We start from the raw sequence: 24,826 nt of genomic DNA on the forward strand, positions 1-24,826 counted from the left end.
GAACCATGCCACCGATATACCATACAATCCAGATCAAGAGATCCGCCCGATTCTCTTCTTCCCAATATCAATCTTCCCACCCAATCTGTCCAAGTCAGTATACACGCCACAAACAACATCCCCAAGGACAGGGAAGAAAAGAAAGAAAGCACATACCTCGTAGCATCCTCATCCGCCAAACTCAACAACTCATTCTGCACCTGCAACTCATTATTAATTGCAATGCCCAACTCCTTCTGCCGATTGACAATGCGCATCAACTCATCCACCGCGATATCCTGATCCGCCATCATCTGCTTCTGCAACTGCACCACCCCCGCATTATCCAGTTCACGGGTCCTCTCCGTCTCCCGACCCAGCACCCGTCCCGACGACCTGACAGCCTTCTTCCCCCCTTTCGTCCCCATCAACGCCTCCTTATCCTGAATCGACGCCACCGCACTATCAATCCGACTCTTCGCCGCCATGGCATTCAATAAATCCTCCAACCCATCTTTCTCCTTCCTCGCATTAATCAATAGATCCTTCCGTCGTCGCATCTCCCCTTCCCCGAGCGTATTATTCCCACTCACACTCCATGTCGCAATCGTACTGGCCGTATTCCTTCGCCCTAGTTTACTTCCCGGTCTGGATCCCCCTCCCCCACCAGCACCATTATCCTCACCCGCCCCTGTACCTGCACTCCCAGTAATGGTAGCAGAACTACTCAAATTCTTCAACCCATTCTCCAACGCCCCAATCAACCCCCCGGCCCTCACCAGCTCACTCTTCGCCCTCGCCGAACTCTCATGCTGTTTCTGCGGCGTGGTCTCCTGATCCCGTCTCGTAAGATACAGTCTCGCATCATGTAAATGCCCCTTCATATCCCGAAAGCAATCCAACCAGAGAATCGGATCCGTGATCCCTCCCCCCTCTGCATCCGCCGGGTCCGTAATCGCAGCATGGAGACGTGATGCCGCCCCGGCCCCATTCGTATTCGGTAGACTAGGCAAGTTCAAGAAAGCGCGCCAGACAGGGGAATTCCGCCAGCGGGGATCGTCGGATTCGTTGATGGCGCGGAGATAGGTTTCTAGGGCTTCGCGACGGGATTCGCGGAGGGTGGAGTTGGAGATGGTGTTTTGGAACCAGGATTTTGGGGGCAGGGGGGATGGCGGTGGGGCGTTGGTTTGGGTGGTTAGGGTTGTGTGGAAGGTTGTGAAGTCGGAGTAGCGTTTGGAGATGGTGAAGGAGCGGAGGGGCAGGCGGAGGGTGATGTTGTAGAGGGTGTAGGGGGGGGTGGTTGGGGAGATGCTCGTTGTTGGGATGGTGATTTCGAGGGTTGGGGCCATGGTTGTCGTGGTGGTGGGTTTTTGAGATATTGGTTGTAGGTTTTCGAGGGGGGGAATTGGGGAGGTATGTGGTGTGGTGTGATGGGTTTAGTCTTCCATTGCTGGGTATAGTATAGGTGAGATAAGGAGGTGAGGAGGTTGGGTTTGGAGGTGAAGTGGAGAGAGAGATGTGGGTGCGGTGGATTGGATGGCGCCGATAAGAAAGTCACCGCCATGACGCAAGGTCCCCGGGCCGGACTTTACTATGTAGGGGTGGTACAGTGTGAATAGACTACGATGTATTGTTTACTGTGCGGCAAACGGTTCCAATTATTCTTACATGTCACTGGGTATCTTGTTCATTTGATTATGGTCATCAGAAAGAATAGTCCACTGTCCCATGTCATGCGGTGGACTCGGGCCCATTCCACAACTCGCGTGCCTCCAACAGGTCCCGCTGTCCGTAGTACTCCCCGACGACCGTGATGATCATATCCAACATGGCGCGAGTCTGCATAGCCACTTCGATGGCATTTTCCTCATTCCCAGGCTCAGACTCGACGACCGGAGATTGCTCCTCCTCGCCATGGAGTTTCGCCTGAAGCCGTGCTTTCGCAATCTCCAGCTCCTCAGCGGCAGGCTCCACATCCTGCATATCGTGATCCTGATCACTCGGTCCATCCATTTGGCTCACACCCTCTCCCTCTGCACCCTGCTCCATTGCATCTTCATCGTCTTCCTCATCTGACGCATCCCCCATCTTCTTCTCATCTTCCTCCTTCATCTTCCGTAGGATCTTCACGGCTCTCTTCCCCAGTTCCCGAATCTCCCCAACCTCCTCCGTCCCCAGCTGTCCAACATCGCGACATTTCCCCAACAGACCCCAAGCCCAAGCCCCAATACGTCGCACTCGTTGTGCATCGCCGCTCCGTACATTCTCCGACATCAGTCGCGCCATAATCCCTAGAACCCCCAGCACAGTTTCCATGTCCATACACGCCAACTGCACAGTCTGCGGATCCACCGCCAGCAGTAACCGACGCCATTCCTTGCGCGCGTTTCTCGCGTGTCGCGGTAAACTGATCGGGTGGGAAATATCCAGTGAGACGATGGCTTCTGAGGGAGGTACGCATTTCAGGATCGATCGAAGGAGAAGGAAGCGATGGTGGAGGAGATTGTAGTAGCTCGATTGGGCGTCGGAGATGGCCTCTTCGGCGACATCTGCGCGAGGGGCAGCGGCAGCGGTATTGGTATTGGATGAGGGAGGCACAAAGAAGACGCCGTCGACAATGACACCTTCAGGGACAGGTTGTGAAGGTTTCTCTTCTTCCTGTGGCTGTGCTTGGGGTTCTTCGTCCTTGGTATCCATCTCGGTAGGTGGCTCCATCACTTGTGGTGCCGTGAATAGAAAAGGGAGGGAGTTGGCTTCCGACCTGCCAGATTCAAAGTAAACAAATAAGTCACGATGTCGTACATGAAGAAGCCTCGTATGAGATATCTCGCAAGCTACAATCCGAAACACGCAGGCATTTAGCAAGCGGGAAGCGAAATAGAGAAAGCCAGACAAGCAGTAACAAGGAAAGTCAGCTTACCGGACCATGCGCAGATACTCCATGCCATCCTCTGCTGGGCCGTAGAAGAGCTCGTCCTCCCCCGCGACGTCTAAACCCGGAAAGGCGCTCTTTTGCCCGTACACGGGGTGATTGCGCGGGCGTTCGTACGGGGTCACGGTCGGCCGCGTCGCATCATCCTCGTCATCGTCCTCGGCGTACGAGGGACGAGATCGCTTTGCATAGGGTGTGGATCCAGAGAAGGAACCGGATGGTTTGCGTTTGTCAGGCATGCTGGCCATGGTTTGTTGTGGGCTGAGTTGAGGGAGCAAAGTCGGCGGAGAAAACGCCGGCCGATCGAAGTTCCACCGGGAGCTTGGGCCACTTAAAGCGGATCTATCTACATACAGAAGGGGGTCTGGCACGCAGTCTTGTAGATTACCCCATGTTAACTTCATATGCATTGTAGCCTTCTATACCCCATAGTTGCCTCCTATGCTAGCATTAAGATCATTCTCACCTCTGGCCTTTCGCTCCTGCAGGAACCAAGCATGTACAATTCTCTCTGTGCCGGAGCTCTCCATTCGCGTATCACATTTGTGGCCTTCATCGGTAGCCCACCTTAGACGAAGAATAACCACGGCACCCTCTGACTCAATACCATCAGCCTCTAAGAAGTACACTGGGAAGTCCGGGCCGCAACTATGAAGTTGAACGGGTTCTTCAAGAAGAAAAATCTCCCATACGACATATTTATCTTGCTCGGTAGGTTGGCCTTTGCCATTACTTCTCATGCCTACCTGTTAACCATTGAGCACAGCTCTGAAAACCAACAATATATTCTAAAGTACATCCACTCTGTTAATTACCAGGACCTCGAAGACATAAACAACCGGCTACGCAACACCAAACACGTCCGTCTTCTCCAAGATACCATCCCCGAGAAGTCCATGTTTGTATTTGACTACTTCAAAGACCATCTTCTGCACCTTGCCCAGAAAGACCTACCCATCGACACAACAAAAAGGATACTCAAAGATGCTCTGCGCGGTCTCGCAGAGCTCCACGATCAAGATATTGTCCACACGGGTAAGTAGTCCCTTTCCATTGAGGTATTGAGGCGCCGCTCACATTGCGTAGATATCAAAGCCAATAACATCTTCATTGACTGGGAAGAAGACCAAAATGGGATCTCTGTCCGCAAAGTCAAAATCGGAGATCTTGAAGATGCCGCGCATATCCCTGCTGGGTCGGATATGATCGGTAAACAGGCGGGTAACTGGATGTGGAGGAGTCCTGAAGCCCACGCATCGGGACCAATAAATAAGCCATCTGATATATTTTCATTTGCCCTTGTTGTAAGTTCCTGCACGGATAAGTTCCCCCACGACCTGGTTATTAACATCCTATTTAGTGTATTTGGGCCGTGTATAAGCACGTTATCTTTGCCGTTGGGGACGACGAGTTAGAAGAAGGCGTGCATCCATTATCGATTGTCATTGAGCGCCAGATCTCGTATTTTGCCGATGCGGATGGGATGGATGCTTTTCTGAGGTACCTTAGAGAGGATAACCCCTGGGTTCGCGTCTTCGAGGTGGTTCGGGATGGGTTTGGGGAAGATAATCCGCGTCGGCCGTTTGCTCTCTGGAAGGGCATTGATGAAGACTTTAAAAATCTCATATGTGCTATGACGAGGTTCGATCCAGAGAAACGGATCACTGCTCGTGAAGCGTTGGCTCACAGGTGGTTTGAGGGTGTTTAGGTGGGTGGTAAGCGTCGGTTGTACTATAGATTGCAATATAATATCTCCACTTCTGTATGATTTCGCCCTCATCACTAACTTTAAGGAGATCTCACAATACTCCTCACAGAACCTCACCTCATTATCCGAATCTTGTATCTCTTCTCTGTGGATCAAGTAGTAATCTAGGGGCATGCATCGAGTAGCCGAGGGGTCTGAAGAATCTCCCTCTTGTTTCGAAAATCCTCCTGGGCGAGACCAACACTGACCCCCCGATATCGGGCATAGAATAAAGTCGAGGGGACTGTAAGAAGATATACACACTGCACTACTGTTTATACAACTCTGTAGTAGTATGCCAGGAGAAGAACTAGATACGCACGCCACCAATAGCGTCGAGTGGGGACCAACTAGCAGGACTTCTGGTGGGTCTGGGTGGATACTACGCTATAGTCTCAGTCTGGGGTAGATACTGTACGCCGTCTAACTCTACGGAGTACTTGATCTGCTATGTAACTATGGATCTGTATATATTGTACAGAGTTAGAGTATATGAGTTTCTCTCCAGAGGCTTAGCAAACTCATCCAGGGGCGCGTCCACGAATACGGTCATTCAGACAGGCTGGTTACTAGATCCTGCTACTCGATTTTGAAGACTGATTAAGCCTACTTCTCTTCCGGCTTCGAGCAGTGGTCATTGCTCATCGACGCCTGGTTCTGACACGGAAATGAGCTCATTCTGTGGAAATTGCCGGAGGAAAAGGGGCTTTTGCTCTAGATATTCTTAATTCATATTGAAAGGATCAGTTTATTAATATTCATGTTTCGTTTTTATAGCTGGAATCTCCACTGACTGGTCGATTCTTTATCTCCTATTGAGGTTATAGCTCCCATCTAGCTTTGATCAATATCAATGGTCTCTACGATCTGATTGCACAGCGTCTGCTGATTGTACGTGCTACTGATATCACAACGCTAATTATTTCAATTCGTCGCTCCATTATATTCTTTTGTGTCCAGATACAGGTCTTGTCGATATATCGCTCTATCCAGCTTAAGGGCGCAGACGCTGGGGGTCACGAGGGAACAGCGACGCCAGACGAACGTTGGGCAGGCCAAGGAAGAACATGACAATGCGGTTCAGACCGAGACCACCACCGGCGTGGGGAGGACAGCCCTGGCGGAAAGCAGCCAAGTAGTCCTCGAAGCCCTCCTGGTTGGGGTTGAGACCCTTGGCAACCATGGACTCTTCCAGCTCCTTGATGTCGTTGATACGCTGGGCACCGGACATGATCTCCTCACCACGCATGAAGAAGTCATACGAGTTGGAGAAGCGGGGGTCCTCGGGACAGGCCTTGGTGTAGAAAGGACGGACGGCCATCGGGAACTTGTCGAGCACGTAGAAATCAGTGTCGTACTTCTCACGGATGATCTGGCCCAGCTGCTTCTCCATCGCGGTGGTGAAGTCGTTCTCGAAGCGCTCCTGTTCAGAGACATCGACGCCAGCCTCCTTCAGCATAGCGACACCGTCCATGTACTTCAACCGAAGGGCCTTGCCGTCCTTGGGGAGCTTGAAGTCACCGGCCTTGGGGTAGGACTTCTGGATGACGGCGATCTGGTCCTTGTAGCGCTCCTTGAGCTGGGTGAGGATGAAGACAAGGAGGTTCTCAGCGAACTCCAAGACCTCGTGGTAGTGGCCACGGAAGGTCTTCTCGAAATCAAGACCAGCGAACTAAGAAAGTCAGCAAGGGGACTGAAGCAATTGCATTCTGGTGAACCTAAAGCCTACCTCAGTCAAGTGTCTGTGAGTGTTGCTGTCCTCGGCACGGAAGACAGGGGCGACTTCGAAGACGCTCTCCATGTCACCCGCGATACACATCTGCTTGTACAGCTGAGGGCTCTGAGCCAGGTAGGCATTCTTCTTGAAGTACTTGACCTCGAAGACGTTGCTACCACCCTCGGTAGCAGCACCCACCAGCTTGGGGGTGAAGATCCACCGCGAGCCGCTCTTGATCATGTATTCACTGAACAGTTCGGCCACGCCGCTGGAGATCCAGGTGATAGCCTGGCTGGTTTCGGTCTGGAGATCGAGGACCCGGTTGTCAAGACGAGTCTTGAGAGTGACGATAGGAACGCCATCCGCATCGACCTCGTTACCCTCCTCCGTGGTGTCCGGGGGCGGTCTCTCAGCATCCTTGACCTGCATGGGAAGCATCTGGGCCGCCTCGGAGATCATGTAGACCTTGCTGATGTGGATTTCGTGGTTGCTCAGGGTAGCCGATGAGATGGGCACGCCGGGCTTCTTGACAACACCGGTGACCTGGACAATGGAGTTGACGTTCAATCCACCAGTGTACTTGATCATCTGTCTCGAGATGGGTTCCGCGAGAGCAATGACCGCCTGCACCTTCTGACCCTGCTGTCTCAGCATCAAGAAAGCCAGCTTGGCACTCTGCACACGGGCATTATCCACACGGGCCACCACTGTGATCTCCTTCTCGTAGTGCTCGTCGGTGATGTCGGAGAATCGCGTCGCGGGGAGGACGTCTTCGGTCTCGGGGAGCTTGCCATACAGATGCTTGGCGGTGTCATTGGCCTCAGCGGCAGCAGCCTGGGCCTTCTCCTGGGCAGCACGAGCAGCGGCCTTCTCAGCCTTGGCCTTCTCCTTCGCGGCCTTCTTTGCGGCGCTTTTGCTGGCGCTCTTGGTAGCCTCGGCACCCTCTGCGGGGGCGCCCGCAGCGGCGGGGGTTTCCTCGGGCTTGGGGCGAGTGGGCAATTCGGAGTCCGCCATGGTTGGTGCTGTAGATGCGTATGTGAGTGGATGGAGGAGAGGGAGGAGCAACAATCTGGTACTAGTCCGGCGGCCTGACGGAGCTCCAACTTTCTCTTTTGAGTCACCCCGCCGTCGATGCCGCAGCCCTAAGCCCTAGGAGGGGCATCACCTGATGCGGACATTGATCAAGCCGCTTATGTAATTATACACTGCATAATTAACGTCTAAGCTGTTGCAGCAGCATCGAGTGTTGGAACATGTTTCGACAGTATATCTTGTCCCCCTTATCTCTTGATTACTAACTTTCGCATGACAATTTTTGCGTTACATTCTGTATTGCGGTACTGACTGAAAAGAATGCCCAACACAAACCATGTCTATGGTATATAAAAAGTCTATCCATGATGCATACACGCCGTCCGAAGACCGCAATCCAATGCAAATGCGGGTTGTTCAATATATAATCGCTCAAGAGGAAACCAGTGAGAAAAGTCGTTCTATATCCCTAGACCCTCCATTGAGAAGTCTTCAACCCCCATTCAACCGCCTTGTGTACATTATCAGCGATGGTCTTTGGTGTCCACGATGGCTCACCACCATTGTAGACACCAGTCCGCACGAGGATCGAATGCCATTGGCTGCCATGTCCACTGCGGTAGCTGTTGGCACCGCATATATCTGACTCTGGATTATCTCCGATCATATAGACGTTCCGCAAAGGTGTCTGGGCATCCGAGCCGAACATCCTAACACGATTGCGCAGGAGCTGACGCTCCGCGAACTCGTATGTTCCTTGGTAGGGCTTGCCGATAATCGTCTTCTTCAGCTCAACTCCTTTGCTCGGTCCCCCTGTCACCGCAGCCCAGATGCCTTCCAAAGCCTCTCGAAAACCTCCTTGGCCGAGACGAGGAAGGTGATAGGCCGCGGCCCACCAGAGATCTGGGTTGGAGAAGTACAAATGCGGTTGGCCATCTTGTTGAAAACCCCGGTTGGGAAGATCAGTCCGGCCGTTCTTCTCAGAGATGGTTCCTATCACGCCTTCCGACGATAGTAGGATATCGGTGATGATCTGAGCGTCCAAGGCCCAGTCACGCGGGTCATTGAAGACGAAGATCGCATCGATCTTCAATCCCCTCGAAGGGTCATTGGGATCTTTAGGATTTGGCAGAGGCTTGCTGATATTCTCGTAGTAATTTTTGAAAGACCTGAAAGGCCAGATGGACGGGTTTGCCATGTAGATATCACCAGGCGTCACCACATTCTTGAAGCCATACCTGAATTCAGTCAGCATCAAACTTCGCCCATGAAAAAGACTAGTATGGCCGTTTCATACATTTGCGCTACCCGACGGCAACGATCGCCTTCCCCCCCGACCACCAGCACGCATTTATTCTCCAGGGCACTCTGCTCGTCCGGTCCGCGCACAAGCTCCGCAAAAGGAGAGTGACTCTGAACAATGAGCTCCGGATCCAGAGGCACCTGGAGTTTCTCACTTATTTCTGCCACTCTTTCTGTTTCGTGTTTTCCACCTCCATTTGTCAACAGGAGGAACGGGATGTTCTGTTCCTTTAATAGGGATAGCGATTCGGCGGCTCCGGGAATGGGCTTGGAGGATCGTAGTAAAACACCATCAATGCTAAGCATCCATTAGCTTCCAAGCCGCTGAATGTGTGAGAAGGGTAGCAGATTACTTACTCGAACGCAAAGGCGAAGTCGGGGATGCGGGAGCTGGCAGTCTGAAAGGCGCGCCGGCCCGAACCAGCGTCTACAAAGGAGCGTGTGGAAGCTCGCTGCAGCAGGCCAAAGGACCGCCAAAGAGATTGCGATCTCATGATAAGGACTGATTAATGAGAAACAATTGGCCACAGCAAGGAACAGAAGCGAATGAATCCCTCAAGCGGATGAATGTCCGGTTGATGCCAGGGTAAATGAGGAAGAGGAGAGCGGAAGGCGGAGATAACAATCGGGCGAGGATCGGCGGAATGATATCATCTGGTCCCCGTCTTCTCCGCCGCTGTTTCAACCCACCAATTTCTTCCCCACCACCACCACCAAGCCCACGACTTCAACGACAGTACGACTGTCGACCTCGGACACTTGCATGATACCTTCCAAATGCTGAACAGCTTTCTATGCTGACCTATCATGGCATTCATGACTGCCCCTGATGCACTCCCGTCAGATCCATCTCCCCACCGAAATCGTGGTGGAGATTATCTCCTTCGCCGCCGCAGATGATGCCCGCCGCCAGTCCACCCTCCACGCCTGTTGCCTCGTCTCGCGCCAGTGGTACTCAGTTGCCATCCCCTATCTCTACGAGAAGCCGCGGGTGACTGCAGGAACGGCTTTCAAGAGTTTCACAGATACAATTAGCCCACCAATCGGGGCACGCAAGAACAAGATACACCTGGGCAGTCTAGTTCACAGACTGGACCTCAGTGGCCTTGTCTATCATAGCTCCAACAGCCTAACAGCACGACTGTTAGGCCGGGTAAAGGAGAACTTAGAAGTTTTCCTTGCCCCACGAGTTTCCTTTGCGTGAGTTCAGATCAATACGCTCTATTGCAGACCTTCAACCCCATCGTCGCCTACTTCAGATGTCGATTCTGACTCCACAAAACAGTATCAACAGCCTTCCAGCTCTCTCCAAATGCACCAGCCTCAAACACCTTGATCTCTCCCTAGTGGGCGAGCAGATCCCCTTTCCCAACCTTAAGAAAGCTCTCAGCAACCTCTCCAGACTTACCACCCTCCGTCTCCCTCGCACAACAACACTCACCAGCCACAGCGACTCTGCAGCAACAACAGACTGGCCCCCTAACCTCCACCGACTTCAATTCAGCGGCCATTTCCGCCCCCTTGTCATCTCCAACTTTTCCTGGCCCCGCACATTGACCTCCCTGACCCTCAAGAACTGCATTGACCTCTCCGTCTCCAACCTCGGCAGCCTCATGAGCAACCCTCAACTAGCCACCCTGAAGCGCTTCACCATCTCCGGCTCAAATCGTGGTCTCCAACCTGAATCCATCAACGCCATTCCCGTTTTCCTTCCCGAATTAAACTCCCTCAGTGTCCCCGGTGACTTGGTCAATGATTCTTTCTTCGATATTGTGAGCCACATGCACCCGCCGCTACCGCTCGAGGTGCTCGAGTTCGGATTCCCCAGCATAGATGCTAGTGTGAGCTTTAGCACAAGCTCGTTGACCACAGCAATGGAATACGGCCTAGCGAATCTCCGCTCGGTGGGCTTCCACGAGGTATTCTGTACAAACAAGCGGATCTTGGAAGACGAGGAAATTGATGATCTAATCTATAACCGGTTTGCGAAGGCAAACCAGCCACAGTCGGAATCCCTTCAGAATGGGATAGAGAAGAGTGACTTGTCGGACCCAACGATTGGCGTTTATTATATATGAATGGTTCCACATTAGCATTGCATGCGTCCGTTATATTCAGACACAGGGTGTTTGTTATCAAGATTTCCACATATGCTTTACTGCTGATAGATATGCTCGCTTGGCTCTCTTTGTTTACATTGCCTGGCTTTTTTTTTTTTTTTTTTTTTTCGGTTGTCTTTCATCTCCACAATCTAGCTAGAGATATCTACTTATCTAGACAAGATTCATGCATAAGGTATATTCATCGAACATCATGAACATGTAGGACTACACGTCTAAACCTCCATACATATATGAATAGCTCATAAGTCAGCCAGAAAGTCGCAAAGCGGTTCTGATAGGAAAAGGGAAGAAAAAAAGTGAATATATGGTCTTTCAAAAGTGGGAGATATAGACGCTTTTGACTACATAACGACTCCAGCCACTCTCATCCGACCGGCCACCTGGACAAGAAGAATGGGAAGTGGCTCGAACAGAAAGCAAGACATGCTAACATGCTAGAAGAAAGTAAAGAGGAACAGTGACCAAGGAAACAATAGGGGGAGAAGGAGATGATACAATCGACTGGGAGACAATATAAGTAAAGGAAGATAGAAAAGGTCGAATGAATAAGGGGTCTGACGCCTACGCAAGATATTCATCGCATCTAACTCGGCTCCAGAATTATAGATGGAGAAAAAAAAGTGCAAAAACAAAAAGTCCGATCTCATAATGCAGGACTCGTGCGCCTCGCGAACATGCCTCCATTACACATTTACAGGTCCATGAGCTTAGGCAACGGACGCAATCACAGCAGGGGCGACGCCCTCTTCCTCCGCCCGGACGACAATCTTCGTGGTCACACCAGTCTTGCTGGAGAAGGCCATCTTGATCAGGGCTGCAACTCTGCCACCCGTCACTGTCTTTCCGAAGAGTTTCAGTGTATGCGTGCTGTTGCTGAGGGCCACGTCCGTGCCCTCGAGAGGCTGCAGGGAGAGCGTGGAGATTAGTTGCTCGGTGGCATCTGTGGCCAGATTAGCTTTTGGCAGTCTTAAACATTGGCATGAGAAAAGCAGCCTACCTGAGATGCCCTTCATGTTGCTGAGCTGAAGAGTCTCGCTGACTTCCTCGCCGTTTGCACCAGTCTGTTCCCACACATGGTCGAAGCTTCCAGCAAAAGTAGGAATAACATAATCACTACCGGTGAGGTCGAGATCCTCAACCTGGTACTCATCATCATATCCGCTTTCCTCGGGCTCCCCGGTAGTGGGATCTATTTCCTTGCTAGTGAACTTGAGGTTGTTGGTGAAAGAGGTGACAGGAACGCTGTGCTCGCCATCCACCTTCCTGAATGTGACGTAAACAATGCCAGGTTCATTGGTGGCCAGCTTAGGCGCAGGGACAATAAATTCCTCCTCCAAGATGTCTTCCTCTGACGGTGTCGCGACTACAGTCACGTCTTCAAGAACAGTGTCCGGAAGGGTGTTCTTGATGTCGTACTGCAGCACGACATGCTCCTTGAACACGTGCTTGACAGCCGTAACAACATATTCCGTCTCACTTTCAGTAAGTTCAACAGGTGCAGAAGACTTGAGTAGAGTGCCGTATTCCTTGAGCTCTGGGATTTGCATAAGCTGCTCGGCGTACTTCTGGGTGGCAGCCACGGTGACGGCCTCGGCCACACCGTTGGCTTTGCCCTTGGGGGGCCCAGTAGATGGTGCCTTGAGAGTGGGTGTTGCGCTCGTCAGCTTTTTGGTCCGCTCTTCGGCCAATGCCTGCTCTTGTGAAACAACCGGGATTGTGGCAACGTCGAATGCTGCAGCAAATGTCTCCTTATCTGTCGATGTCACGTACATCACGAGCTGGTGCTCGAATGTTGAAAGGGAATACATAGATTCTATAACAGTTAGCAAGCCGGCCGAGTCAATTTGAAGAAAAGCTTACCGTTGCTGATAAAACGGGTGGCAGTCTCATCCTCTTCGCTCATCAACCGCAGATTAAGAGCAGCACGGTCGCGGACCTCGTCATCGGTGTCATCAAGGCACCGAGTGAGAAGAACAGACACGCTCGACTTGACTTCAGGATCCTTCTGGCCGACACCAAACTTGGCCAGAGCGGTCACAGCGGCAGCTCGCACAATGGCATTCTCCAAAACGACTCGGTTATAGATGTAGCGGATATACTTGGTTGGGTGTGAAGTCTTAGGACCCTCCACACCAAGCAGGTGCAATACCCTGACGGACAACTTGGTGAACTCGCAATCCTCAATGAACTCGCACAGATGGGCGAGGGCTAGTTTCGTTAGTTAGCACCAAGGACAATCAACAAAACCACAGGGGAAACTTACCATCTTCCTTGCTGTCGGGGACAAACTTGATCAGGTCGAACATGCTTTCAACAACACTGCGCTTGAATTCGTAACCACCCTCATCTCTCAGAATACCACTCAAGAAGGACAGCATGCCGGCCTGCTTGCTGGGGAACTTGAGGCACAAGGTGCGAATAGCCTCGACGATCGTGATCTTGAACTCATCGGTGATATCTGCCATGAAGCCGGAGATCTGCTTCATCAAGCGGTCGACGCTGGCCTCGTTACCCGTCTTTAGAAGAGTGGTGATCGCGAACGTTGCGATGGAGCGGTTAGAGTTGGAAATAAGCGCCTCGATATCGGGGTTGCAGACATTCACCACATGGGGCTTGAAGCTTGCAAAGTTGTGCAGGATACGAATGGCCGCAAACTTGGTGATAGAGCGGGGCGAGGAAAGGAACAGTTGCAGGACATGGACCGCCTGGGAGGCCTCCGCGTCGGTGACATCCCTCATATCGCAAATAGCCTTTGCGGCTTCGAAGTTGACCATCTCATGCTTGTGTCGGAGCCAGCCATCAAGCATCTGCATCATAGGCTTCCTCAAGCCTTGGTCCTCCTCCGCCAACTTGGCCGCCAACCGCACCAAAAGAACAAGAGCAGCGGGACTCTTGACCACACCGGCCGCACCGTACTGCTGAACCATCTTCACCAGCGCCATGCGGTCATGGGAGCGCATCTGGTATAGGAGACCGATTGCGTGGTACTGAGTCATGAAGTTTGACTGTGAAATGGCATGAGCCTGAGAGCTGCCACCAAATCCAAGGAAACCGGTCGATTGCTTCCCGCCCGAAGCGGCTTCCTGGGTTTCACTTTGCCACCTACGAACCACATCGCGCGCAATCGGGAGGAGATGGTAGGAGGAGACTAGGGCGGCGGAGGATACCGACGGGGTCTTGTCGACAATAGCGGTCTTGATCAATCTTTCGATACCTTGCACTGTAGTAGCCTATCATAACAACTGTTATCAGCCATGTCGCTCGACAACAAGAGCATAAGACTCAATGCGCTTACATCAATGATGCGGCACAGAGCCCGGATGGCGTTTGCCCGGTACAAAACATCGCTGCCGACTGCGGTGTCTTTCATGATAATGCTGGTTGACATGATCACGTCCTCCGCCGTGTTCGCGAGCTCTTTCAAGATCAGGTAGACCATTTGTCGCAGGGAGGGATCCTTATTCTGGAATAGCTTGGAGATACCGAAGAACAGTGTGGTGGCCTCGTTCGTGGGGAACTGCTCTCCGGTAAAAAGGAGGACGGCGATCTTGGTCAGGAGAGTACGACATGTTCGAGGAGATATGGGGGAAGAATTGAACAGTCGCGCTACAGGAAGACAAGAGAGAAGACAAGATGGTCAGCAACCACATTCAGGGTTCTAATGCGACTCAAGAGGAAGGCGAAATCAATGGGCCCTCACCATCTTGAAACACGGAGGTCCGATCCAGCTTGATCATGGTCTGATCAGCATCCTCATCTTTCTTGACGTAAGACATTGTGACGGGCTGCAGGAATTGCCGCAGCAGCAGAGGGTTCCTATAGCACTCTCTGGGTTGGAAAAGGGCCCCGTACGAGTGACGTCGGGGGGTTGTTCAATGGGAGACGAATAAGGGCGGGTCAGTATGATGGGTTAGTCGTTGTGCAGGCGGTGTATGTACACGACTACGGCGCCCTCATTATCTTTCGAGAATGGGAGAGAGTAAAAAAATGGGCCCGGATTGAGAAATAGAGACTCTTTCCCAGTCCCAAGCAACGAAACCAAATGAGAGCACAGCAGAACAATGGAGGTGGAGGATGGGTGTTTTGGCCAGGGCAGCAGCAGCAGCTCTCCCGACGGCCTCCAACAATCTCCAGGTGGCCTTCCGCGTCTGTGGGCGGCTGAGCCACAGGGCGGTGTGGCTGTTCCTGCAAACGGAGCAAACACGCGGCATGTCTCCCGACCAAGCAACAGGAAGCTATCGTCGAGGTACGGACTCCTCACTACAAACTTGTCAATTTCGATTGAACTCTTTTCGAAGACTTTCTCAGCCCCTTTGCAAATATGCAGGTCGAAGTAAACCCCAATGAGGACACTGAGTGGTTAGTCTGTGCTGTCTCTTCAGCGCCGCCATACATGCAGGCTCACACCCCGCAGGAATGACATTCTCCGCAAGCATGGCATTATCCCCGAAAAGCCCCAGGATCCCGAACCTCTCATTCAAGAAGCCCTGGTAGAGGCAGAGCGCAAAGCATATGAAAATCGACTAGAAGATAAGGATTTGGACGAGCTGGACGCTCTGGAGGATGAAGAAGATGAGGCATTCCTCGAACACTACCGGTACCATGACGGCCGCCTACATACCCCTGGCATATGAGACATAGGAAGATCGGCTTCACTGACAACCGCATCCAGCCAAAAACGATTCGCCGAACTATCTACACTCCAACAAACTAGCGTCCATAATCAAGTATACCCCCTACAAAAGGTTGATTATGGGCGTGAGGTGACCGATGCCTCGAACAATTGCTTTGTGCTGGTTCACCTGAGCTCTTCGAGCGCAAACGTTGAATCACAACGGCTAACAGAGCTATGGAGGCAACTGGCGGCGAAATTTGGTGACATAAAGTTTTGCGAGATCCGAGGCAATATGTGCATCGAAGGGTATCCGGAAAGAAACACCCCTACCATCTTGGTTTACAGAAATGGTGAAATTATGAGACAACTAGTAACTTTGAGGGAATTGAAAGGACCGAGGACCACGATAGAAGGTAAAGATATCCCTTTCCGAATGCTTTCGGCTTTTTCGTTCGTTCCCTACTAATGAGGTTCGCAGATCTCGAGAAAATGCTTCTTGAATTGGGCGCTGTCAAAGAAAGCGACGTTCGTCTGAAGAAGAGGTCGGACTCGTCGGAAGATGAACGTCCATCCAAAATCAAGTCCTCCAGACCCACCGTGGAGGATGATGATGACGACTGGGACTAGAGGGCTGCTCGGTAAATATAAATTCTTCAATATGGAACATCGTGGTCAATTTCGCATGTGTGACTGCACACAATGAACCCTTGAACAGAAAGAACACGATATTACATTGCTGCCGACATGTGCACGGTAATCAAGCAGTGGTCACCATACAGTTTATTCTGGTATCGAGCTGTATTTCCCGGCAGATGATTATATTTACTAACTGCCTCGATTCTACATCCTGGCACAGTATGTAGAGGTCCATATGGCCCCTTCCCCGACCACCTGTTCATACAAGGGCTTAGGTAGGCAATTGGTCGCATTCCTTGACGCAGGTGTGTTCACATCCCATATCATCTCTGTATTCTGGCAACAATATTTTTCATCTTGGTATAGGTCCGAAGTATACCAAGTAGACATGATCGCAAACCATGACTCCGGGTGTGAGGAGCATAGATAAATTCAAACATTCCGTAAGGCTTTCAACTATACAGAATTACCTCAAGCAAAATGAGAAATGTAGCCATTTAAAGGCATAAGCAGGTATCACCGCAATCTCGAGTAACTCTGGGCATAATAATCATTATTGCTCCAATCCGTATACCAATCGCTCATACCTATGAGTTGATGAGTATGGGTGTCGGTTACCGCGATCCAATTCCGATCCGTTTTGAATGTGGCCAATGACAGCGGGGAATGTGATCCCCTCTTCGCGGTTCCGAGTCCGGTTTTTGATTGGCCTAGGTGCTGGCACGGGCGGGATTGTCATTGCACGGTTCCATCCCGAGTCCACGCATCGTGCCGTTATTCAATTCTAGGCCCGGCTTACTCGATCCCAGTTCCTGTCTCTCTCTGCTTCTGCCGGGGCTTATCCCTCCTTACCGATTGACAGAGTCGGCGCATCCAACATTTCTCATCCTCAGGGACGAGGCGAGATGGATTACTCGTTCTATTCCAATCCCCACCAGCAGCCTTACCCTCTCTACGGCGTACACGGACTGCCCACCCCCGACCAAAGCAATCCAACCCCTCACGCCGAAAACCTACAGGGCACTTTCGCTTCTTTGGTTCGCCTTTCTTTTTTTTTGCCTAGGCTGGATGTGCAGTCTGTTCATGATACTGACTGTTGGAAAGGGGGCGCAACATTACCAGTCCTTTGACCCAAACTTGCGCTTTCAGGATCCTCACGCTGGCGCTTCCTTCGTTGCCCCGCCACACTCGCCCCCCGAGTCTCTCACCAAGCATTCGGTCTCAAGCAATGATTTTGCCAATCAGCACCTTGATCAGGCCTCGCTCGATGGAGATGACCAGCTCCTAGATCAGAATCTCGGTCGGAGTAGCAGCGAGGAGAAGGATAGCCTCACACCGGCGCAATCTAAACGAAAGGCTCAGAACAGAGCTGCGTAAGTAGTTTCATATATCGTATTGCGTTCATTCCATATATCTAACATCTTGTTGCTCTGACTTAGCCAACGCGCTTTCCGTGAACGCAAGGAACGACATGTGCGCGAACTAGAGGAGAAAGTCAGCAATCTTGAAAATGAATCAACATCGCTTATGGCGGACAATGAGCGACTAAAACGGGAACTGGCCAGGTTTACGACAGAAAATGAGATACTCCGGGCAACTTCCACCTCGCTCCGGCATTCAAATCAACACTCGGCTGATCCGGAGCCGACGACCACCGGGCCGATGAAGTACTCGCCCACGGATCTCAGTTCCGATCTCGGTGGGGGTCATGCTCCGGCCCACCGCATAACGGTCTGCGGGAAAACGGGCGAGAGACTCCTTGATGCGGGCGCCACGTGGGACCTCATTCAGGGACATGAGCTCTTCAAGCGCGGCTTGGTGAACATTGGCGATGTCTCGGGTCGATTGCAGGGGACTGCTCAGTGCGATGGACAGGGCCCCGCCTTTCGGGAAAGTCAAGTTCTCCAAGCAATTGAGGAGAGCGCAGCTTCTGGTAACGATGACTTGCTGTGAACTGAGATTCTACGATGTTATGCTTTGTCTTGTGGATCACTTTTTTGGTGCATAGGCGTTGGGATCTGTTTTGAGTATATGAACAGTGCTTCTGAGAAGTTCTATTTGAGTATACTGCGGTCTGTTATAAAGAGTGAGCGACTCTGTTGGGTCCTCCCTGGAGTCATTGGAGATTCAGGAATGAGCCATTATACCTATCGCTGTCAACCAGTTGAATATGAACCGATTTGTATGTTATGAAGCATGTTCGGCTGATTGTATGCCTCGGCCTTCGTTTCCGGCTCATTGGCTGTGACTGGATGCATTGCTCGTTGGTTGGATTTTTAACAACCGTGTGGTACTATTAGGACATGCGAGTGACCACTAATCCGCAATCAAGTTGACCATCTGGTCATCTCAGGTATGAAGCGGCCTTTGAGGCTTTCCCTGAACTCATCACGATATGCTGTTCTTCTCGATATAAATTTCTAGATATCAGGAGCAGTTGTCTCTATCAGGAGTGACCGATATGGTCCAATGATTCACAGTAGCGTTACAAAAGATGCCGCCTTGCTGACTGAGCCTGTTGCATGGCCCTCTCATCCCGCAGTATCATGCTGTCGCAGTGACCTTGAGTAGTATCTCATGCGCCAATTTGGCCAAATCCTACCGCTCAGTGCTAACTCATAAGCCTCAAAAGGTTACTCTTTTGAGAATGGCTTGGATCTTGGTCCCCGAAAGACAGGTTAAGATGATGTTTCAAGGAGATCTACATTATTGATAAACGGGTGAAGACTGATCAATGCGCCTTCAAAGGGTATAACATGGTCATCAATTCGGCGTAGAGCGCATAGGTTCCTGGCATTGACCAAGCCAATGTTTGAATGAAATGACCAGAAAATACGCAGGCTACCTGCATCATTAATTACGGGGTTGAATTTATCACCTGGGAAACCGCATAAGGTGGGTTGCTTGGTACCAAGACGATGATGCAGATATCTGCACAGCTTGCGTGGTGGCCCTAGGTAATGGACCAAAGTAAGGGTGATCTTTCAGTTGTATAGAATCCTGGAATAAGGCAGACAAAAGCGTGAGATGTGGTACCAATCGGTGCACACCATATTTGGTTGTTTGTTTGGGTGGAGGTGAGGCTGGCAACTAGAGCTATGAATCCATAGATGTAGGATATGGTGATGATGCAGAGAGAGGGTGTGGATGCTGTAGTGCATACGTGGATGAATGGAGAGCACTGCCAGCCTACATATGCCAACTATTGTTTTTTGAAACACCCCACAATCGACTAGCTTGAGCCCTTGGCAATAGTTAGTTAACTGCTCTGTGCTGACCAAACTCTGACTGACAGAATACTTTTAGTCTCTTCGTGCCATGAAATCTCGGACCAGCCATTATGTGTGGTCATTGAATTGGGATCATCGTTAGCGGTGAGACCACATTGACTAGACCCAGGATATTGCGGGATTTACGGAGGAGTCTCACTAAGGTCGAATATCCTCCCCGTTACATTACGACTTGACCAGAGTCATCCTTGAGGGATCAGGTGATGCCAATGCGTCGATCTCCATTGCTATCCAGGTGTCTCTTCATGAATCGACGGGGTACTTGAGCTGCACGTTGATCTGGCCCAGTGGTGTTAATGTATGTTTGTTGCGGGAAGCCCCAGGAGTGGAGGAAGGCCGTGTTAGGTATTCTCCGATCCAGCCTGTCTCAGGCACTGATCGATGGTCCGATAAGGCGCGTTTGGGCCCCAAGAAACCCCATTAATTGAGGGCCCCGTAAGCCCACCGTATTTAATTTACTTCACGAGGGCAAATGCGGCATCCGGGGTCATCTGCTCACCGCCCGGGATCAGTCGGCCATGGGACGTACCATTCCGAGGTAGGCAATCCAAGGGACAACGTGATTAGATGAGAGAATTCTTTCGTAGTAGTTCGTACACCTGAAAGTTAAAAGGGCGATTGGCAGATGGGAGGCTAAGGGATCTACCGCGGTAATCCTTGGTGAGGGGAAAGAATGTCTTAGTGGAGGGGATATCATCTCATCATCGATCGAGGTCTTCGGGGGGCGCGGGTGGGATGGAGTAGCGTGTGAGCGAAATAATCCGCCACAAACCGCGTTCTAGCTTTGGAGGAACATGCTTCGGGCTAGGTTATTTTCACTTTGCTCTTACCCTTCTTCTTGCCACTGTCGCAAGTCTTTTGCCGCCTGACACGGTCTTGGGTACTTCTAGAATGTTTTGATCGAAGCCATCGTTCGCCTTTCTATTTTTCGTTTGGTTTCATTGAACCATCTGTACGGGGTCCGTATGGGATGGTTACGCTGTAGGTAACCCTGCCTTAGGCACCCCACTACTTAGGACGATCCGGATGCATCATGACCTAAATCCTGCTGGGCTGTCAGCTTGCCAACCTTCTGATAGTTACTAAGAAAAGCATCAGTTGCTTAAACAGTGTAGCTTGGAGGGACGCCCGAGCCATGGTAAAATTCAATTGCTTTGTGTGAATCCTCCGAGGGGGCCAGAGGATTGAAGTTTGCCAGAGTGCTGGGTTGCTTCACCGACTCCTACCTAAGCCACCTTTATTATTGATTGCAATTTTCGCCTGCCTTGTCCTGACCTTTTTCCCGGGAGACTGGCATTCATGCTGAGGTGACTGGTCCCATCCTTGCCTAGCAGTCACCAATATTTGCTGGCCAGGTAGGCCAGCCGCAGAGATCCGCCTATGAAAGGAGACAGCCTTGCTTTGAATGAGACGGATGTTGTAGTATAGGTAGCCTTGGATACTGTACTGGGAGAGAAAAATACCACGTTACGATACCAGCCTGAGCAAAACCAAAACCAAAAAGCCAGACCCGAACAGGCCAAATCGGCCAGCCAACCAACCACCGGCGCCTGCTCAACTTATCACGGTCTCTTACCTTACCCGCCCCCTCCTCTGAAGGCTGACCTGCTTGGCCTTGCTCTTTACTCTCGCATTTTCCCTCTCCTCCTTCCCTCTCCCTCCTCCTCTCCTCCCCCCTCAACCCACCTTCCCCATCATCGAGGCTTTGTCCTTGAGTCTGATATATCTTTTTTCCTTTTCCTTGGGTCTGCATTTTGCAGGTTCGTTGTGCTGTTTTCTCCCCATCTCCTTTTCCGTGGCAGCCATTAAAAGGTCTGTCAGCTCAATCCCCTTTCTTTTTCTCTCCGCCTTTTTCGCCTTTCCGGTCGGGTCGTCACGGTCGGTCCCCCCAACAGTCGACATCACCGCTATCTTCATCTCCTCTTTCCGTTTTCTAGACCAGGTGCGTCCGCTTCTAGTCTCTCTACTACCTGCACTTGCTGGTACTACCATTCTTCTGTTGTCCGGCCACTCTGCTTGGTCTACTCCCCGCCCAGGCCACCTGCCTCATCAGATTCACTCTGCCAAGTGACTACGCGCCGGGACTTCCTGCACCTGGGCCTCTGGTGACTTTGCAATCTCCCTGATAGCCTACCCTCCATCCATCCCCGTCCTCTTCGTTGTTCCACTTTCTCCATCACATTAGAACGATCGAAATCTTTCGTTTCTTCTATCGATCTGCGACTGACAGACAACCTCAACTCCACAGTCTGCATAGTACACCAGTCAGCTGAGTGCATATTCGGTCAAGATGACGACCATGGTCAGTGTTAAATATGCCATATTTTTTTACCGACAGTAACTCATACCTTGGGCAGGATTTGCGTGTTGGTAACAAGTACCGCATTGGCCGGAAGATTGGAAGTGGAAGTTTCGGTGACATCTACCTTGGTGCGTGACAGTCCTGGAGATGTTGGATAGGTCATTTAGAGCGGCTGGCTGATTGGACATCCAGGCACAAACATCATCTCGGGCGAGGAGATCGCCATCAAGCTCGAGAGCGTCAAGGCCAAGCACCCCCAGCTTGAATACGAAGCCCGTGTCTACAAGTCTCTCGCCGGTGGTGTTGGCATTCCGTTTGTTCGCTGGTTCGGCACGGAATGTGATTACAATGCCATGGTTATCGACCTTCTCGGCCCCAGCTTGGAGGATCTTTTCAACTTCTGCAACCGCAAGTTCTCGCTGAAGACGGTGCTTCTCCTTGCCGACCAACTCATTTCTCGTATCGAATACATTCACGCCAAGTCTTTCATCCACCGTGATATCAAGCCCGATAACTTCCTGATGGGTATCGGTAAGCGTGGAAACCAGGTCAACGTCATCGACTTTGGTCTGGCCAAGAAGTACCGCGACCCTAAGACTCACTTCCACATCCCCTACCGCGAGAACAAGAACCTTACCGGAACTGCTCGTTACGCCAGTATCAACACTCACTTGGGTGTTGAGCAGTCCCGCCGTGACGATATGGAGTCGCTCGGATACGTCATGCTTTACTTCTGCCGCGGCACCCTTCCCTGGCAAGGTCTGAAGGCTGCTACTAAGAAGCAGAAGTACGACCGTATCATGGAGAAGAAGATGACCACGCCCACTGAAGTTCTTTGCCGTGGATTCCCCAACGAGTTCTCCATCTACCTGAACTACACTCGTTCCCTGCGCTTCGATGACAAGCCAGACTACTCCTACCTCCGCAAGATCTTCCGCGATCTATTCGTCCGCGAGTCCTTCCAGTATGACTATGTCTTCGACTGGACTGTCTACAAGTACCAGAAGAACGCCGCCATGATCGTGGATGCCAACAAGAAGGACAAGGAGGCTGAAGAGCAGCAGCGCCGTCAGGGTGTTCCTGCTGCGGCGCCCATGGGTACCCCTGGTGCCGCCAAGCCTGGTGCGATCTCCAGCCAGCGCCGCAAGGTCATCGAACGTGGAACTCTTGACAACACGCCGGACACCAACCGGGCCGTGGGAGGGAGTGACAGGATGTGAGTATCTGAAACCTAGGTTCCGTTGTAGGGAACCCCTTTCCTCTGCGTTTGGTGCTTTACTATGACCCCGTACGTAGAGGTCGGCTTGAATCCTAGAATCTGACTAATCTCATAGTCTTCGGCGTTAGGCTGCGTTCTGCTTCCAAGGTTGCTGCTTCAGGTGCTTATGGCCCTGCCGGTAACCGCGCGAAGCGGGACGATGGGTACGGTTCTCAGTGGTACTGATTTGTACAGCATGGCAGTGTAGCTTGACGTTTCTTTTCGGTTGCCGTTCAGCTTACTGCGTGTTGACGCCACGCTATCTGAGGAGCCCAGGATTATCATGATACCGGTTATATTCTGCACCCTGCAGTGAACCTTTCGGACTGTTTCGCCTTGGGCCCCCCTTTTTTATTTTCTTTACTATTTCCCTCTCTGCATTCTCTGCTAGCCCATTATCCCGTTCAAGATCGTCTTCCGGTTCCCGCCGTTTCGATCCGTCGCGTTTTTTGAGATCCTCTGCTCGCTATCGGCTTTGACCGGTCCTTTCGGAACAACCCCGCTCGAACCGATCACCTGCAAATTCCGGTTACGTTCATCATATACGAAAGGTCTTCGATAGCAGACTCGAAACGCTCTAATTGTGGCTATTCTACGTCTTAGCCTCCCGGTACCGGTGGTTGCCACATGAAATATTGTTCATATTGCATTTTCGCGTGGGGTTTCACTGCCGTTGATCGGGATGCCAAAGACTGAAGGAGATGCAAATATGAAATGGTTACGCTTCAAGCACAAGGAGATATCTCTGACGCTGACACTGTCGCGAGAGCCTCTCATGATGCTTAACAACCGTTTTCTTACAATGCCCCTGCTGTCATATTTTCTTTTCTGCTTTGCATGTTGCTGTCTCAGATTGTCATACTTTTGTTCTTGACGCATAAGTGGGGACGAGGGGAATGAAGGAACGACTAGTGGAGAGATGTTGGAGATGGCTCTTTTTCCCACATGTCCAGGCGCTTCCGCGCTACCCTCGCCGAAAGCGAGGGTAGTATGCAGTGCTTTGGACGAGGGAAAAGGTGCGTCTCAAATGGGTATGTGGCGACGGAAACTGGTTAGGGTCGCTTCCGGGGTGGTATTGCGTCAATTCCTGTCGTTTCGTTAGTTTCCTTGTGTATCGTTTCGCTTTTAGGATCACTCATCTCGTTGCTGAGAAGCCAGTTTGTAGGAGAGGCTGGGTAGCGAATGCTTTAAGCAACACGCAACCGAGCCATCGCCTGCTGATTCGCTATCCAATCGTGAGTTATTCGCTTTGCACTATGTCGGGTACAAACGTATCGATGGATTCACTGCGTAGATTTGCTGCTGGCATTGACATGATCGCCTGAGCATAGACGGTATAGAAAGGCTTACCTGATTTTATACAATTCCTGATTGGTGTTTAATACTGATGTTTCTAAATATTTCCAAGTAGATAGTATGTTAACAGCAGTCGTCAAAGTAACTAATGCCCCCGCATGTATGACATCATCTATACAACCCAGGCATCTTCCCTGTCTTCTCCTAAAGAGCCACAAAACGAGCTCGTATAACAGTGATACGAGACATGGGTATTATCCCGACAACTCTTAATAATGAGGCACATATCATGTATCTATCATTTTGACGATGGGTTATGTACAAGCGTAGAGGACTGAGACGGAAATCGCCTAGGCAGAGATTGATACCTGAATCATGATCATGATCATTCTCGTACGGAGTACAGAGTACAGTGTACTTTTTGGCTTACTATTCGTTTTTAATTCATAAACTGGTCACGAGCATTACATACGCGTCACGTGTTACTGCTAGTGTTTGTATAGAGTGAAGGGGGTGAAGGTATGAATTATCGCATGGATGTTAGGGACTACGGGGTCGAGTTGGGTGTGATTCAATAGATCAATCAGGGCTAGGATC

The 24,826-nt window shown here is 51.2% G+C and overlaps 8 protein-coding genes across 8 annotated transcripts; 5 read left to right on the forward strand and 3 right to left on the reverse strand.

Annotated features, from left to right (window-relative positions):
- Positions 1–33: 33 nt before the first annotated feature.
- Positions 34–3,150, reverse strand: BO80DRAFT_343307 (uncharacterized protein; the record flags this gene model as incomplete). The annotated part of the gene is made up of 5 exons (XM_025715228.1): positions 34–85; positions 157–610; positions 683–1,290; positions 1,724–2,740; positions 2,900–3,150. The coding sequence occupies 5 exons, from the start codon at positions 3,148–3,150 to the stop codon at positions 34–36; spliced, it is 2,382 nt and encodes a 793-aa protein (XP_025580453.1).
- Positions 3,151–3,157: 7 nt separating this feature from the next.
- On the forward strand, positions 3,158–4,632 carry BO80DRAFT_470038 (kinase-like protein; the record flags this gene model as incomplete). Its single annotated transcript, XM_025723058.1, has 6 exons — positions 3,158–3,164; positions 3,360–3,424; positions 3,525–3,622; positions 3,678–3,946; positions 3,998–4,215; positions 4,272–4,632. 6 exons carry the CDS (start codon positions 3,158–3,160, stop codon positions 4,617–4,619), a joined length of 1,005 nt encoding a protein of 334 aa, XP_025580454.1. The 3' UTR covers positions 4,620–4,632.
- A 792-nt stretch (positions 4,633–5,424) lies between these two features.
- BO80DRAFT_489664 (aspartyl-tRNA synthetase) lies at positions 5,425–9,301 on the reverse strand. Its single transcript, XM_025723604.1, has 5 exons — positions 9,067–9,301; positions 8,705–9,007; positions 7,883–8,645; positions 6,388–7,356; positions 5,425–6,330 (listed from the first exon to the last, which is right to left on the reverse strand). The coding sequence occupies exons 1-5, from the start codon at positions 9,201–9,203 to the stop codon at positions 5,653–5,655; spliced, it is 2,850 nt and encodes a 949-aa protein (XP_025580455.1). The 5' UTR covers positions 9,204–9,301; the 3' UTR covers positions 5,425–5,652.
- Positions 9,302–9,416: 115 nt separating this feature from the next.
- Positions 9,417–10,936, forward strand: BO80DRAFT_420425 (F-box domain protein). The gene is made up of 2 exons (XM_025718360.1): positions 9,417–9,909; positions 9,995–10,936. The coding sequence occupies exons 1-2, from the start codon at positions 9,539–9,541 to the stop codon at positions 10,785–10,787; spliced, it is 1,164 nt and encodes a 387-aa protein (XP_025580456.1). The 5' UTR covers positions 9,417–9,538; the 3' UTR covers positions 10,788–10,936.
- Positions 10,937–11,163: 227 nt separating this feature from the next.
- On the reverse strand, positions 11,164–14,691 carry BO80DRAFT_1719 (coatomer subunit gamma). Its single transcript, XM_025713947.1, has 6 exons — positions 14,533–14,691; positions 14,128–14,438; positions 13,096–14,062; positions 12,693–13,040; positions 11,830–12,645; positions 11,164–11,772 (listed from the first exon to the last, which is right to left on the reverse strand). Exons 1-6 carry the CDS (start codon positions 14,606–14,608, stop codon positions 11,540–11,542), a joined length of 2,751 nt encoding a protein of 916 aa, XP_025580457.1. The 5' UTR covers positions 14,609–14,691; the 3' UTR covers positions 11,164–11,539.
- Positions 14,692–15,085: 394 nt separating this feature from the next.
- On the forward strand, positions 15,086–16,450 carry BO80DRAFT_395611 (phosducin family protein). The gene is made up of 4 exons (XM_025717320.1): positions 15,086–15,191; positions 15,247–15,429; positions 15,505–15,860; positions 15,926–16,450. The coding sequence occupies exons 1-4, from the start codon at positions 15,154–15,156 to the stop codon at positions 16,072–16,074; spliced, it is 726 nt and encodes a 241-aa protein (XP_025580458.1). The 5' UTR covers positions 15,086–15,153; the 3' UTR covers positions 16,075–16,450.
- A 395-nt stretch (positions 16,451–16,845) lies between these two features.
- Positions 16,846–18,528, forward strand: rsmA (putative bZIP transcription factor (Fcr3)). The gene is made up of 3 exons (XM_025716455.1): positions 16,846–17,120; positions 17,188–17,456; positions 17,523–18,528. Exons 1-3 carry the CDS (start codon positions 16,989–16,991, stop codon positions 18,034–18,036), a joined length of 915 nt encoding a protein of 304 aa, XP_025580459.1. The 5' UTR covers positions 16,846–16,988; the 3' UTR covers positions 18,037–18,528.
- Positions 18,529–21,519: 2,991 nt separating this feature from the next.
- On the forward strand, positions 21,520–22,950 carry BO80DRAFT_1829 (casein kinase 1 family protein). Its single transcript, XM_025714037.1, has 3 exons — positions 21,520–21,675; positions 21,731–21,803; positions 21,868–22,950. Exons 1-3 carry the CDS (start codon positions 21,664–21,666, stop codon positions 22,893–22,895), a joined length of 1,113 nt encoding a protein of 370 aa, XP_025580460.1. The 5' UTR covers positions 21,520–21,663; the 3' UTR covers positions 22,896–22,950.
- Positions 22,951–24,826: the final 1,876 nt, after the last annotated feature.

This window comes from Aspergillus ibericus (assembly GCF_003184845.1).
Source record: "Aspergillus ibericus CBS 121593 unplaced genomic scaffold BO80scaffold_1, whole genome shotgun sequence".
In the NCBI taxonomy this organism is placed as follows: domain Eukaryota; kingdom Fungi; phylum Ascomycota; class Eurotiomycetes; order Eurotiales; family Aspergillaceae; genus Aspergillus; species Aspergillus ibericus.